Source organism: Podarcis muralis, chromosome 15 (genome assembly GCF_964188315.1).
Source record: "Podarcis muralis chromosome 15, rPodMur119.hap1.1, whole genome shotgun sequence".
NCBI lineage: Eukaryota > Metazoa > Chordata > Lepidosauria > Squamata > Lacertidae > Podarcis > Podarcis muralis.
Window position 1 is genome coordinate 11,699,015 of NC_135669.1, and position 16,392 is coordinate 11,715,406.

The window sequence follows — 16,392 nt, forward strand, 5'->3', positions numbered from 1 at the left end:
GTGCTTGGTCATATTATGCAGGTTAATGCCTTTTTTCCCTTCTTCTTTTTTTTGGAAACTTCCTTCTTGGTATTTATTACTATTTAAAGTCCACTTAAGATTTCTTTGTGGGGGGTTCTTCTCCTAAAGGTGGCCTAGAAGCTGAGGCGGCAAATGTGCCGCCAGACCCTAAAGAGACAGAAAGGCTGGAAGACAGGATTATACTAGACAGTTAAAGGAATTATCAGCATATTTGCAGCGCGGCTACTGAGCCGTTCACAATGCTATAACTATTCAAAGCTACGTGCTCTATTTGGGTAATAATGGGGCTGGCCAATCACAATGCATGGATTTGCAAAGAGTACCTAAGAGAGATAACTATGCACTAATTATGCAAATCAGGCAGCCATTACCTATGTGCAGGGAACATCATTACTATGCGAAGTATCCCTTTGAATGCCAGTTTCCAGGTGGCAGAGTTTTGCTTGTCCTCAGGTCCTGCTTGCGGGCTTTCCATGAGAGTCTGGCTGGCCACAGTGAGAACAGGAAGCTGGACTAGATGGGCCAATGGCCGGAGTCAGCAGGATCTGCTCATGTTATGCTCTGGGTGGCACTTTTCAAGGTATTTATCACCCATACATTCCCCTTCTTCTGTCAATGAACTCAAAGCAACATGAACAGCATTCCCAGGCAGCCTCCCAACCAGGGACTGACCAGATGCAGACCTACGAAGCTTGAGCAAGATGCCTGCATTAGGTGGGACTGTATTTTCAAAACCAGATGCCAGAGTCTTGCCCTGGTGGCAATAATCATGCAGAAGAGACACCATTATTTGCATTTTTCAGCCATAACATTTTAACTGACATCACGTTATCAACACAATCCGACGTTTACATGGGGATCCGTGTATGCAAAATTATTGTCTGTGTGTCCATTAAATATTTCTCATATCACACCAACCACATCACCCAAGATATGTAACATTTGCCGTGGAGTGGAGGGACGCTGGGTTTGACCAAGCAGAGCTTGATATTATGAAGCTGTAATATGGAAACTTAAGAAGATGGCCGACAGTTAACGTTAGCTTTGCTAGCCAGGCTTTTCTGAAACCGTGAACTATTAGCATGTAAGACAGTGGCTGTAAATACCATTTTGCTGAGGCTAGGTGATTCTTGCCATTAATTATTATTACAACACCTGTAATAAGTACAGGTTCTTGGGAGAAAAGCAATGACAAACCTAGACAGCATCTTAAAAAGCAGAGACATCACCTTGCCAACAAAGGTCTGTATAGTTAAAGCTATGGTTTTCCCAGCAGTGATGTATGGAAGTGAGAGCTGGACCATAAAGAAGGCTGATCGCTGAAGAATTGATGCTTTTGAATTATGGTGTTGGGGGAGACTCTTGAGAGTCCCATGGACTGCAAGAAGAGCAAACCTCTCCATTCTTAAGGAAATCAGCCCTGAGTGCTCACTGGAAGGACAGGTTGTGAAGCTGAGGCTCCAATACTTTGGCCACCTCATGAGAAGAGAAGACTCCCTGGAAAAGACCCTGATGTTGGGAAAGACTGAGGGCACAAGGAGAAGGGGATGACAGAGGATGAGATGGTTGGATAGTGTTCTCGAAGCCACAAACATGAGTCTGACCAAACTGCGGGAGGCAGTGGAAGACAGGAGTGCCTAGTGTGCACTGGTCCATGGGGTCACAAAGAGTTGGATACGACTAAACAACAACAATAAGTACATATACACGCAGCCAGCCATAGACATAGATCTAGGGTATCGGCAACTGGCAAGGGATACCTCCAGGCGGTCAGTATTTTGTGGAAGGGATGGAAGCACATACTGGAACTTTGGGTTTGCACAACTAAACTGGATTAAATGGCTCTGTCACCCTGGCAACGAGGAACTGGACTTTTTGTGGTTTGCAAAGTGATGTGTGAGATGCACTGGAGAGTGGGATGCGTGGATGGCTAACGGGAAACCAAATCTACACTCTGCAAGCAAATCAGGATGAATGCACACTGCCCCGTAAACAAATCAAAATGGAGGCTCAATAAAGGCTGGAGCTCATCTAACCTCCGCATAAGCTTTGTGCAAGCAAATGAGGATGAACGCTCAATACATAGGTCATGTGGAGGAGTCCATGGTTTCACAATCCCTTTGGGCTGCGAGGCTTCCTTAATGATTCCTTGTAATATAAGGCTATTCTCCAAAGGAACTATTGGTAGAGCTAAATAAATGCCAGAGGCGTTCTCCCTTTAGGCACAGTGTCCTCTTTCCAGATTGGCTATTTCCTTCTCAAAAATGTCAATTCCCAAGCGTAACCATTCTCCTAACGTAACTGATCCTATCCTCCCAAGAAGGCAGCCCTTATGAATGACTGCTGGTTCTTAGAAGCAGACTCTGTTATGCAAAAGTAAGACATATGCACATTTTCTCAAATGGCCTAACTTATCCCAGCAGTCCAACCTGAGTATCCTTGGTGTTAGCCAAGCAGCATGGTCAGAGGTTTCTCCTTTTTCAAAATGGATTAGCTCTATTAAATGTACATACTGCCTCAAACAAAACGTCTTCTCCCTAACAGAGAGCACGTGTTGCGGTGGGGGCCTACAGGCCACCCCACTGTTGCTGGGCGGATGTTTGGAGAGACCCAGGCAGGGATTGGTTAAATTGGGTCTCTGGGGAGATTTTCTTGTTGCCAATTTGGAGGAGGGGACAGAGGTTTTAAATGCTGGACGCCCAGCTTTGGGCGTCCTCTTGGCTGCTTGCACCGGATCACCCGCCCACCCTCCCTGAATTGGGGGGGTTGTTTGCTTGACCTTGCTATGCCTGTCATGGGGTCGTCTGCTTTTGAGGCAGGGGCCTGGTAGGAATTTTGTCCATTTGGCTGATTGGCTGGTGCCATTTGGTTTTTGCCTACTGCATAGCAAATCATCACAACTTGCAAGGTTGGCGGTTAGGCATTGGTTAAAATTGGTTGGTGGAGGGGTAAGTGCCTACCCCTCCAATGATGGTGCTGAGAGGGAATTCCGTTAAAGGAATCCAGGGGCTTGCCATCCTTTTCGTCCTAGTCCCTGGCATTGGACTTGGGCAGTGCAAGCCCCCAGGAGCATGCGGGTGAGAAGTGAGGGACTGATGCCCAGCTTCATTTCTCCCCAATATTGTTTCCCTGACTGGCTTCTGCTGGAATCCGGAAGTCAGTTCTGTCCCTGGGGCAAGGACAGATAGTCGTAACCAATGCCTAAGCAACCACTCACATGTGTGTATTTAAATAAAATTGTGGCCAAAATCAAACCAAAAACCTTAAACAAAATTGATGTGTGATGTGTGAGTTATTGGAGAGTGGCTTGGGGACCTCGGTGCGCAAAAGGATTCCTGAAGCAATTTAAAGGGACAAGGCACAACATTGTATATTGTGTTCAACGTTGTGGGGCCAAAGCTGTGGATCTTCTGCCCAACTAAGGTTAGGCAGAAGTTCCTTGCCGAACTTCAGGAACATGACAAAGGCTTTCTTATTCCAGCAGGCATTTTAATGTAGTGTTCAGGTTTTATGCTCAGTTTTATGATTTTTTAAATATAGTTTTATTCTCTGTGTGGTTTATTTTTATGTACACCACTTAGAAATGCTAATGGTTAATCGCCATATAAATGCCTTAAATAAATAAACGCCTATTAAAATGAAGCAAATGTACTAAAATTGTTCGTCCACAAAAATCACGCAGTGACATAACTAAAGCAAACCCATCCCACTCCTCTCTTTCTTTTAAAAGAGTTTCTTCTGCTGCTTTCCCATGGCGGCTGGCAACCTCCCTCCCTTAGGGACCATCTTGCCCTGCAATGCATCTGAAGGAGGACAGTAGCATCCTTCCTCAGATGAAATGTGGGGTGAGATGACCCGTGACAGTGGACTGCTGCCTCCATGGGAACTGCTGACAAAAACTGGTTAAGGCAGGAATGGCAGAGGAGTAATGCTTAAAAGTAAGTGTTTGCGCTGCTGTCTCTAACTGCTGAAAATTAAAAATAAAAGCTCTCTGCCTCTTATAGCGCCCTCAAAAGTCATCAGAAAAGTCAACCAAAGAAATGGCAGAACCTGCCAGTTTTCTGTTTCTCTTAGTTTCTCATTTGTCCATTCTTAAGTTCTGTTCTCCACATTTTGAAACCAGTTTGCAAATTTCTCGTGAAAATCCACAAGCATTCCGGTGCAAATTTCTCCTTGCACAAATTTGCTTATATGCAATTTTGCCTAAACTACACATTTTTGCAAAGCAATTTCCCATAATATAATGTGTTTTTCTACGTTATTTTCACCAGTGTATGCACACTTTACTCTAGTGTGCATTTTGAATCAAAAGTCTCCCTCATATCTAGTTTTCCACTACCATTTTCCCTACCCTCTCTTTTTGCCCCACCCCCACTCTACCTACCTACCTATTGATCATCTATCTACCTATCTTCCCTTGAGAATGTTCAACACTCCATGACTAACTGGTCCGGGCAAAACCATTACCAGGTTGTCGAGCTCAGGGTCATCGCTGAAGAATGGTTTGTGCTCTTGTTCTTGCTGGTGTACAAAATTCTCAATGTCGACATCAAAGCTGGCAGAAGTGATGCACTCTGAGCCTTGCGTTGCCTGCTCACATTTCTCAAACAGCAGGGTCAGGAGGGGGAAGAGAGGATGTCTAAAGAGAAAAGGGAAACACAATGTCATTTTCACAGATAAACACAATTCACTTATGCTGTGGATGAGGTCCACCATTTCCTTTATTTCCACTGCCATTGATCATGTAACCAAAACACTGTCACCTGTGCACAAGTGAGTGGCATTAGCAGTTTTTGGAGCAATCCCAAGCTTTGCAGAAGGACAAAATAGTAATAATTAGAATGAACTCCTAAGGGGGAGGGACCCTCAAAAAACTGACCAATGAGAATTGAACATACTGGCCACACATTGTTGACTGAATGTTGAAAACTGGGGTCTGGAGAGGAGAAGGGAAAGGAACATCCTTGAGAAAAGTATCTGGCAGGGGGAGTGTAAAGGCAGCTGCTAGCATGGAGAACTACATACAGGGAAACTGTGATGAAGAAGAAGTCCTACTCACACATCTGGGAAATGACACTGGCTCTTTTCATATGTTTGGGGAATGGTGTATGTGTGTGCATGTGTGTGTATGTGTGGCATGGGATTGTGTCCTCAGTCACTGCTCCTGAGCTACACACATCTATCCTCTCCAGTCTCCATGTATACAAGTTTTTTTTAAAAAGACATTTATTTAAAAATATTTGCATACTACCCATTCAAAGAGCCCACACAAATTAAAAACAAGCAACTAAATGCAGCCATCCAGAGAGTAATACAAAAGAAGACAAATTAAAGCCAAACAATGAAAGAACAGCACAAGCTAAGAACAGCAGCGATGCAATAGGATGCTGTGCACAAGGCTCTGTATCCTCGTTCAGGAACAATGCAAAAGGCAGTATCTCTTTACAGCTGCCCAGATGCAGAGCTTCATTTGTACTTGCACAGAAAACACAGTGATACCCCAGTTCTCGAATATCTCAGTTGACAAATGTTTTGGAACCCGAATGCTGAAAAGGTAAAGGTAACGGGACCCCTGACCATTAGGTCCAGTCGTGACCAACTCTGGGGTTGCGGCGCTCATCTCGCTTTATTGGCCGAGGGAGCCAGCGTACAGCTTCTGGGTCATGTGGCCAGCATGACTAAGCCACTTCTGGCAAACCAGAGCAGCGCACGGAAACGCCGTTTACCTTCCTGCCGGAGCGGTACCTATTTATCTACTTGCACTTTGATGTGCTTTTGTACTGCTAGGTTGGCAGGAGCATGGACCGAGCAACAGGAGCTCACCCTGTCACGGGGATTCGAACTGCTGTCCTTCTGATCGGCAAGTCCTAAGCTCTGTGGTTTAACCCACAGCGCCACCCACATCCCCTGAATGCTGAAAACCCAGAAGTAAATGCTTCCGTTTTTGAAAGTGCCTCGGAAGTCGAACGGCTTCCGCTGTGTGTTTTTCAATTTTCTCAATTGTATTTGCAGACAGCCCTTTGCACCTCGGTTTTCGAACGTTTCAGAACTCAAACGGTCTTTTGGAACAGATTACGTTCAAGAACCGAGGTACCACTGTAGTAGATTTAGCTGAAAGGCAACACAAGGCAATGTACCCCGATTATTATTATTGTACAGTCATAAGTTTATTGTATAATAAACAATGGCTGTGAGGGAATGTGGATGTGACTATAACGAAGGGACCCTGTACTTCTGAATTTCCCACTACACTACTGGAGGGTACCCATGTAGACTCTATGGAAAACAACTTAACTACCATATGAAGGTTGGGAGTCTGGGACAGGAGGCACAATCCTGCGCCATGTGTTGACTACTCCTGAAACTAAGGTCACCTGCTGAGAGTTTAAAGGGGAAAACAAGTAAGCAGCGTTAAACTGAGGACAGTAAACTTACTTGGGCTACCCATCTGCTAACTGACATTACACTGAGGGAAACTAAGAAGGGCAAGAGGTGCATTGCAAGTAAATTAAGTACTCCACACCTCTGTACACTAATTTGGCAACAAGGCTGCTGAGATTGGCAGCACAGGCCTAACATAATATCAGATATCACATTTCCCTCCTGCCTTCACATATGCGAGGAGCTGGAAAAACCATATGCCCATTTCACTAAGGGCTGAAAAGTCACTCTTTATTTAATCAAAGCAAGTGTGTTTTAATTTCTTCGAAACCTGTTGTCTTGAATGCTTTAGTGCTAAAGTTATCCCAGGAGTCCGGTGGGTTGAAAGATCTATTATACACATCAACAAATCGGAGGAACCAATGGATTAGCCAAGCCTTCCAGGACCAAGGCAAAGAGAAAAGCAGGTGAAGGGGTTAAACTCTGGTATAAGTCTTCATTTGCAGCTACTAATACTGCAGCATATTACAGTCTAATCTAGACTGATCCCAGTTTAATGCAAGATTCTTCAAGCCATGAGCTGAATATGGAGGGGGGGGGGAATCCTCCCTGGTCGTAATTTAGGCAGCCCTGCCGAGGCTTAGCTAAGGGATATGAAAGGCAAATTCCAGACGGTGTTATGAATTATTTCGCCTTATGAACCTTCCCACTCTCAACAGATGCCTGCTGTCATTTAAACAGCCTCTAGATCAATTAGAAATGAAAGGCACAAATCGACCCTGCGCAAGGGCACTAAATTACTAGGAACTAATAATCCAAGCAGTAATGCCAGGTGGTAGGAGTTCAGCAACGCACCCCAACCCCCCCTCCACATGCACACACCTTTGCACACAGCACAAATTCCTTCTCAATGTTATGGAGAGAATTAAAGTGCAGGCAGTGGGAGGAGAGAGAGAGAGAGAGAGAGAGAGAGAGAGAGAGAGAGAGAGAAGCAGCAGTTTGCAACCCCTTGGCAAAATCTTTGAGGGATGCAACCTCTTTGTACATGGCTGTGGCTCAAAAAGAACAAAGTCCTAGAAAGTGGAAGATGGGAAAAACACCAGCTAGGACACTTACAATCTCCTTCCCAGACTCTCATAACACCATGTAATTTTTAGGGTGGTTTTTTGTTTGTTTGTTCCTTAAAACAGGAGCAAGTTGACATTCTGTATCTGTATTGTCCCTGTTATGCCCAATTGCAAATTCAAATGTATCCCTATTGTGTTTTATGATTTCCCTGATATTGTATGTGAGCTGGAACTGGTCTGTGACCGAAATAATAAATTAATTTATTAAGCTGATATTCAAGAGAAATGATTGCTGGGGGTGGGGTGGGGGGGTCCAGGGCTTTTTGAGCTATGCTTCATACATCCTGTCCACTTTGCCTCCCTTAAAAAAAAAAAAAAAAACAAAAAACTTGGGGTGGTATCCACTAACGTGTTCCGTCAGCACAAAGATTTCCGCTTGTGCTTTCTGTCCATTTAAACCCAAACATAACACAACAAATCCCTGGCCTCGGAATTCTTATCATTTTAAACATGTGCCTTATTGCATGTGACTCCTGTTGGGATTGTGGGCTAAAACAAAGCAGATCCTACAAGTTTGGCCACTGAAATTTATTCTAAAACGTTTTTTCTACTGTCAATCATCAAAGTTTGATTCTACAAAATCTACAGTGGATGCTCGGGTTGTGAATGTGATCCATGCGGGAGGCACGTTCAAAACATGCAGCACGTCTGTGCACGTGCGGGTTGCGATTCGGTGCTTCTGCGCATCCGCAAAGCGCAATTTAGCACTTCTGCACATGTGCAACTGCCGAAACCTGGAAATAACCCGTTCCAGTACTTCTGGGTTTTGGTGCATCCATAACCGAAAAAAACACAACCTGAAGCATCTGTAACCTGAGGTATGAATGTAGTTTGATTCTACAAAATACCACCTCCACTCTTATTTTTGCAATGAGTCCTCACCGCAAAAATATTCTTAGTCCAGCAACTGCGGTGTGTGTGTGTGTGTGTGTGTGTGTGTGTGTGTGTGTGGAGCCAAGTTCCTTGTCTGGGGGGTGCGTGCCCCTGCTGTCTCCCTCTAGCACTGCACATGCATGTAACAAATAAATACATGTTCCTTGTTTGGAACATTGGGTTGTAGCCAATGCTGGTCCTACTCAAGAGTATATGCACAGAGGTTTAGGCTCCATCTGCACTATGCATTTAAAGCAGTATCATACCACTTTAAACAGTCATGGCTTCCCCCAAAGCATCCTGGGGACTGTAGTTTGTTAAGGGTGCTGACAGGAGACTTCTTTTCCCTTCACAAACCTACAATTCCCCAAATCTCTCTTCTCTGGGAACTCTGGGAATTGTAACACTGTAAAGGGAAGAAGACTCTCATGACTGGATAACAAAATCATCATCATCTAACAGCTCCCCACATTGGATACAGCCCATTGTAAGTTTTGTTCCTAAGGAATAAATTTTGCTGCCCAGGGTGGAGTAGCAAGGCATAATACCACTAGCCAATCAAGTTATTTTAGCATCTGAAGAAGAAGATCCTACACATTCCATCTCCCTATCCTGTCAAATCAGGTCCTCCCTTAAAGAGGGCATGTATTGCGGTGAGACATGGAAAACTTACACCCTGTGCTGTGGGTGGGTACGATTGGTCAGCCACAACACCAGATTGGTAGGTCCCTCGTAGCTGGGTGCAATCTGGCCATTGGGATGCAGTCCAAATGGTTCGTGGGACCTATTTATGCCCATGCACGTGACCCAGAGCTTCCTCTTTCGGCGCGTACATTCGGAACACCTGCCCACCTCTCCCTACTTTTAGGGCTTTGCACTTGACCTTGCTATGTCCTCGTGTGTCATCTGTCCAACAGGGGCACGGCAGGAATTTCCCCCACTTGGCTGATTGGCTGTTGCTATTTGGGTTTCGCCTGCCCCGTAGCAAATCATCACAACTTGTAAGGTTGCGGATAGGCTCTGGTTCAGGTTATAGGGATGGGAGAATGCTCTCGCCATCCCTATGTGAAGCGTATTCTGTTAAAGAATCCAGGGACTCGATGGTTTGGTCAACCCCTCAGAGGGGGTTGTGCCTGTGCCTGAGTCCAGGGGGACATTTGGGTGGTGGAGATAGCCTGTTCCTGGCTTTCCACTTATCCAGGTGTTCACCCTTGGCTGACCTATGCTAGAACCCTGGGTCAGCACTGCTTGCATGGCAGGGGACTAGTCGAACCAGAGGCTATGCAACCAGTCACTTTCTGTAATCAATAAAGTTGTGGCCTAAATTCTGCCAAAAACAAAAATTTGAGTCAAGTGTAAATTTATTTAGGGGGGAGGTTTCTGGGTTTGAACACGCAATAGCAATAAACTGAAGAGTCAATAATTTGCTGCCCTTTCATAGACAACCCAAATCAGATGCCTAATGACTGGGTTGGTCCTGCTATTATAGTCAACATTTTAAAGTCTCAGCAAAGCATCATGGCAGTACTAGCCAATTTCCATTAGTGGTATCAAGCAAAGTCTTATTAGATGGTAAAGCAAGTGACCAAAAGTGCAGGCCCTCAGCCTACCCCATGATATAAATGTGGTATATTATCTCGCAACTGCCATGGATGCTTTAGGTCCCTTCCAACTCTACAGTTCTAGGATTCTGAGTGTTACAGAAAGTTTTATTTTACCGACTATTGATACTATTTCTGTGCATGAAAGAGGCAAGGACACAGTCTCAGCTGGTGTGTTTTCTAGCCATTATCGATGGGAGTGCCCATTCATCATGAGAAACAGTCATTCCTAAAGAAAGTGAAGAAAATAACATAATATAGTGGTGGTTTTATTGATTCAACCCCCCTGGAGGTCACCTCATTCACTGAAATGGCCTCAGACAGAATGTTTCTGTGAAGGCTTTGAAGCTGCTTGTGGCAGACAAAAAAAACTGGGTAGCTGACAACATGGCTGTAGAACAAGGATAATGTTGGGTTCCACTGTCACCCTAATTAATTGGTATTATTATTGCCGTTATTATTACTACTAAAATTATTAAAATTTGTTTACTGCCTTATACCTCAAGATCCCTTTAACCTTTTTACCTGCAGATCTCGGGACAGTTTGCAACCATAAGATTACAATATAAAAGCCACAAAAGACATAATACAAATAAGAACAAAAACAAACCATGGCTGAGAACTCCAGCATCAAAAGCTCTGAATTCAGGCAGAAGAAAAGTACATCTGCTTGGGAGTGAGGGGTCAATTAAGAGTAAGCAAGCCCTACTAATACTCCACTGCCAGCAGCTGTGGTTAAGGAGTAATTTAGGCTCCTAGGATCTGATTCAAGTTGCGCTGCCTTCCTCTGTTGTATGTTTCTTGAACTCTTTCTGATGTTGCCCTCAGACTGCTGCTTAGCTTTGTCACCAAGTTGTGCTTGAACCTAGACTGCTTGACCTTGGCAGGTTTGGACTGAGCTGCATCTGCAACCCTGCTTTCATTGGGAAATGTTTATATCTTCTACAACAGGGAACCTGGCCTCCGAAGGCAAAGGTGTAGCTAAACAAATGTAGAACCTGGATGTTGAGAACCATTTTAGGTGGCCACTCATATTACTCCAGTCATGAAGCACCCCATGACCATTTCTGTACTCCTCCACCCTCCTCCATTTTTAACACCAGATGTCAAGGAAATACCGTAAACAACCAAAGACATCTGAAGGCAGCCCTGTTTAGGGAAACTTTTAATATTTGATGAATTATTTTAATATTTTGCGGGAAGCCGCCCAGAGTGGCTGGGGAAACCCAGCCAGATGGGTGGGGCATTATTATTATTATTATTATTATTATTATTATTATTATTAATAGCTGCTGCTTCTACACCCCTAACATGCTAGAGTCAAAAGGCTTGTACATGCTCAGAGAATTCTTTCAAAACCAGGGCTGCAAAACTGTGGCTTTTTCTTTTTTCTTTTTGCTGTAACAGATAAGGAATGTAGAAGGGTTTTCAAAAATACGAAAGGAAGGATACTGTCGGCTGTCGTGATCAGCCTATGCCTCTGTGGGCACTGCTGCGGCTTCCATCATCTGCCGCTCTCTAGACGCTGGTTGGGAGATTCATGGACTGGACTTTGCTGCCCGGTTCCAGGTCTAGTTGCCCCACCAATCCTTGAAGTCAGGGAAAAATGAGAACTGGTAGCTGGACCATAAAGAAGGCTGATCGCCGAAGAATTGATGCTTTTGAATTCTGGCGCTGGACGAGACTCTTGAGAGTCCCATGGACTGCAAGAAGATGAAACTATCCATTCTTAAGGAAATCAGCCCTGAGTGCTCACTGGAAGGACAGATCGTGAAGCTGAGGCTCCAATACTTTGGCCACCTCATGAGAAGAGAAGATTCCCTGGAAAAGACCCTGATGTTGGGAAAGATGGAGGGCACAAGGAGAAGGGGATGACAGAGGACAGGATGGTTGGACAGTGTTCTCGAAGCTACAAACATGAGTTTGACCAAACTGTGGGAGGCAGTGGAAGACAGGAGTGCCTGGCGTGCTCTGGTCCATGGGGTCATGAAGAGTCGGACATGACTAAACGACTAAACAACAACAATCAACCGCCATGCTGGGTAAACTTGAAAATTTACATGGCTAAAGCTAACTACCAAGTACTTGCAATGTCTTGGTGGTTTTGACACATTTGACAGCTCACTGACTACACCTGTACATCTGAAGCAGCTTTGGAAAAGATTAAGATGGCATACCAGGCTTGGGGTGTTTTGGATATGCTGTAACGTCCACGGCACTTCATAATGATGTTATTTCAGGATATAAGCAAGGGCTGGCATGTATTAAGAGTGCCGTAATGGCATCCTCATCAGCTCAGAAGCCAAGCACAAGTTTCCTGGGAAACTTACACCAGCTTAGCTGTGATGCAAACCTCAAGAAACACACACCAGCCATTCTCCACTGAATTCCTAGGATAGTTGCAAAAGGCAGAGTATTCCAAAATTTCATTGCTTTTGCAGGCATCTCAGAAGCCCCTTATCCAAGCGGTTTTCTAGGCTGCTGAACTCCCCCCCCCCCCATTAGTTTAAACTAGCCACAGTGTTAGCATTTTTTAAAAAATGAGAAGTGCTGAATCTTAGCCACCATCCTAGAGGAGCTTTACCTTCTTGTTGAAGTCAATAGGACTTAAAACTGCCACAGTGGATCATACCCATAGCTCTCTGAACACAAAGCACTCTCCTTCTCAACTTCATATCTCCACGAAGGTCATTTTTCAAAGTCATGAAAGTTTGACTCCTTCCCTACAGATTACTCCCAGGTATCAATATCAGCAGAAGATATCCTTTTGGTAGTTCCACTGATCTCAGATGGTGAGAGACAGCCCAGAAGAGGGAATTATATGTGGCAACACCTAAGTTGTGGATTTCCTTCCCCATGGAGGTGCACCTCACATAGTTTTCATCGTAAGCTAAAGACACACCTCTTTACCCTGACCTTTGACACATGTATATTTGGGGATTGTAATCAAAGAGTTGTAGAGTTCGAAGGTACCCCAAAGACCATCTAGTCCAACCCTCTACAATGCTGGAAGCACAGCTAATATCAGTTAATAGATCACAGAATCACAGAGTTGGAAGGGACTATGAGGATCATCTAGTCCATGGGTAGGCAAACTAAGGCCCGGGGGCCGGATCCGGCCCAATCGCCTTCTAAATCCGACCGACCGACAGTCCGGGAATCAGCGTGTTTTTACATGAGTAGAATGTGTCCTTTTATTTAAAAGGCATCTCTGGGTTATTTGTGGGGCCTGCCTGGTGTTTTTGCATGAGTAGAATGTGTGCTTTTATTTAAAATGCATCTCTGCGTTATTTGTGGGGCATAGGAATTTGTTCATCTCCCCTCCCCCCCAAAAAAAATATAGTCCACCCCCCCCACAAGGTCTGAGGGACAGTGGACCAGCCCCCTGCTGAAAAAGTTTGCTGACCCCTGTAGTCTAGTCCAACCCTCTGCAATGCAGGAATATTTTAACTGTTTTAAATACAGCCATACCTCGGGTTAAATATGCTTCAGGTTGAGCGTTTTCAGGTTACGCTCCGCAGTGACCTGGAAGTAACGGAACACGTTACTTCCAGGTTTCGCCACTTGCACATGCGCATGCACTCAAAATGAGTGGAAGTGGTGAATCGCGATCCGCGCATGCACAGATGTGGGTTGTTCGCATCCAAAGGTACCACTGTATTGCATTTTTAGATTGCAGTGACCCCCTCTGGGACCTTGTAGTGAACAGCAGGTAAGGAATCTTAAATAATAATATTAAGAGTATCTGAAGAAGTGTGCATGCACACGAAAGCTCATACCAAGAACTAACTTAGTTGGTCTTTAAGGTGCTACTGGAAGGAATATTTTTTTGTTTTAATAATATTAAGAGTAAGAGCACCCCCCAGCAAGCATATTATTTCCATGATGAGTGAACAAGATCTAGGTATTGGTCAGTATTGCTGTGAATGTACAGTATTTTTTTAAAAAATCAGCTGGAAGGACCCTAGGCTGAGTAAAACGAGCCCTGATATTGAGCAGAACGCACTGGCGAATCCCCCCCATCTCCCTCCCTCCCTCCCTCTCTCGAGCCATTCAGAATTTGGAGGAAATAAATCTCTCTACACTAATTCAGGGAAAGTTTGATCCTCGTCAGCGCAGAACAAATAAAAGGGCTGAACTGGCCTGACATTTTACTGCAGAAGAGAGGTCGTTTTCAGCCACTAATAAAAAGGATTTGACACACGCTAATAAAGAGAAATGAATTCCTCTAATGGCCTAATTTAGCACATTCAGCACTGTTCTGCCTGCAAGTGAGCCAGGAGGGGAACTGCCAGGAGAGAATGTGGACAGGGGAGGGAAGGAAGGGAAGAAGGCTGGGGAGGTTGGGGGGGGGGGATCAGGATTTTAGAATACCAGTATGTGGCTCTTGCTGCCCAGTTTCCCGTAAGGAGCCACAGATAGGGATATACCATAGCTGTCAACTGACAGATTTGAAAATAAGGGACCAGCAGCCTCGAAAATCAGATCAGCAGCCAAAATAAGGGATTTTCCGGGCACAGGTATGTTCAACTTCTGAGCCCCTCCGAGCTAAAGGGAGAAAGCCCAGCCAGCAGCCAAACGAAGCCTCATCAATAAGGGACAGCAGCGGGACATGGCGCTGGGATAAGGGACTGTCCCGCCAAATAAGGGACGCTTGACAGCTATGGGATATACTGTATGCCACTCTACATTACAAAATTAAAAGACAGCAAAAAACACATTAAAACTGCGATGTTGTGAAAGGTAAATAAAACCACCACCCTCTTTATTTATTAACAGGGTTCTCATTCCATACGGAAAGGGGAAAAGGAGGCTGTTTGAGGATTATTAGCCCCGGGGCTGTTATCCTGGCATAAAATCCCATCTATACCACAAAACAAGGATGTTGAAGCCACAGAGCATGCTTGCTGATTTATTTTGTGTCATTTGCAGGTCACCGCGTCATTTTATGGAATCTGAATCCCACCCCCAAGAATTATCAGGCCTCTCTCTGTGTTCCCATGTAATTAGGGCCTGAGAAAATTGCTTTGCAGGCCAGATTTGGCTCATGGGCCACCAGTCGGCCATCACTATTTTGAATAATTTCTCATCCCAGGAAAAAAAAACCACACGAGAGTCGAGTCAAGAGCATTTGGCAGGGGTTGTTGACTCACCAATCACCTCTCATATATACCCCTTGAACATTGCAGCAAGCCAGAGGTTTTAAATGAGGTTCAGGGACTGTTACCTCGGGATAAATGACTGTGAAACGAGGTCTGAGAATTTGTAGGCCAAATAATGAATAAACTGCGGCCGTATTGCAGCTCAGTGTCCAAGCTGAACGGTGGGGGTGGAGACGCTCCTTCAGGTATACTGGGCTGAGGCCATTTAGGGCTTTAAAGGTCACCACCAACACTTTGAATGGTGTTCGGAAACGTACTGGGAACCAGTGTAGATCCTTGAGGACCAGTGTTATAAGGTAGACTCTGCACACATCATACCCTCCAACACGTCAAGGCAAAAAAAAGGATGCTCTCCCAGAAGTCAAATGGCCTGTGTGAGATCATGGCCCACAAAGACCCGCATTTTTGGGGGGCAGGCTCTTGCATGAGAGCAGAGCACCCAAAAGCATGTGTTTTAGGGCACTATGTGAGATCGCAACCCTGAAAAAGTGCTTTCTGGGGTCAAGATCTGAGTGCAAAGATTGCATCGCCCAAAATGGCTGCTGTGCTCTTGTGCAAAAATGGGATGTCCCCATTACCCAGACAGTTGAATGGTATGCACACATGCATTCTGATGTGAACAGTCCCTCTGTTTCAATATCTATGATGAGCTTTCGTGAGCTGACATTCTCCCTCCATAGCGAAGTAATGCTAAGCGACTTGCTTTTGCCAGAGCTGTTGGGACATATTTAACATCACGTATAACGCAAATAGGGTGACCATTTACACAGAGTCCCCAAAGAGGAAATACATCATCTAAAAAAAGGACAGCCATTTGCATAAGATTTGTGTACGCTAATTTGTATGTATAGATCAGGGGTCAGCAAACTTTTTCAGCAGGGGGTCGGTCCACTGTCCCTCAGACCTTGTGGGGGGCTGGCCTATATTTTTTGGGGGGAAATGAATGAATTTGTATGTCCCACAAACAACCTAGAGATGCATTTTAAATAAAAGGACACATTCTACTCATGTAAAAACACCAGGCAGGCCCCACAAATAACCCAGAGATGCATTTTACATAACAGGACACATTCTACTCATGTAAAAACACGCTGATTCGTGGACTGTCTGTCGGCCGGATTTAGAAGGCGATTGGGCCAGATCCAGCCCCCAGGCCTTAGGCTGCCTACCCATGCTATAGATGCATACTTCAGAACTAATTACTATAATTTAAATAGGAACCATGGT

General features: G+C 44.8%; 1 protein-coding gene across 12 annotated transcripts in view; it reads right to left on the reverse strand.

The window, feature by feature from the left end:
* PKNOX2 (PBX/knotted 1 homeobox 2) overlaps window positions 1–16,392 on the reverse strand; it is a 432,230-nt gene that overhangs the window by 88,707 nt on the left and 327,131 nt on the right. For all 12 annotated transcript variants that reach the window (XM_077919659.1, XM_077919658.1, XM_077919660.1 and 9 more), the window contains one exon: window positions 4,489–4,660. In XM_077919659.1, coding sequence (XP_077775785.1) covers window positions 4,489–4,660 — 172 coding nt within the window. The remainder of the gene's footprint in view (window positions 1–4,488; window positions 4,661–16,392) is intronic.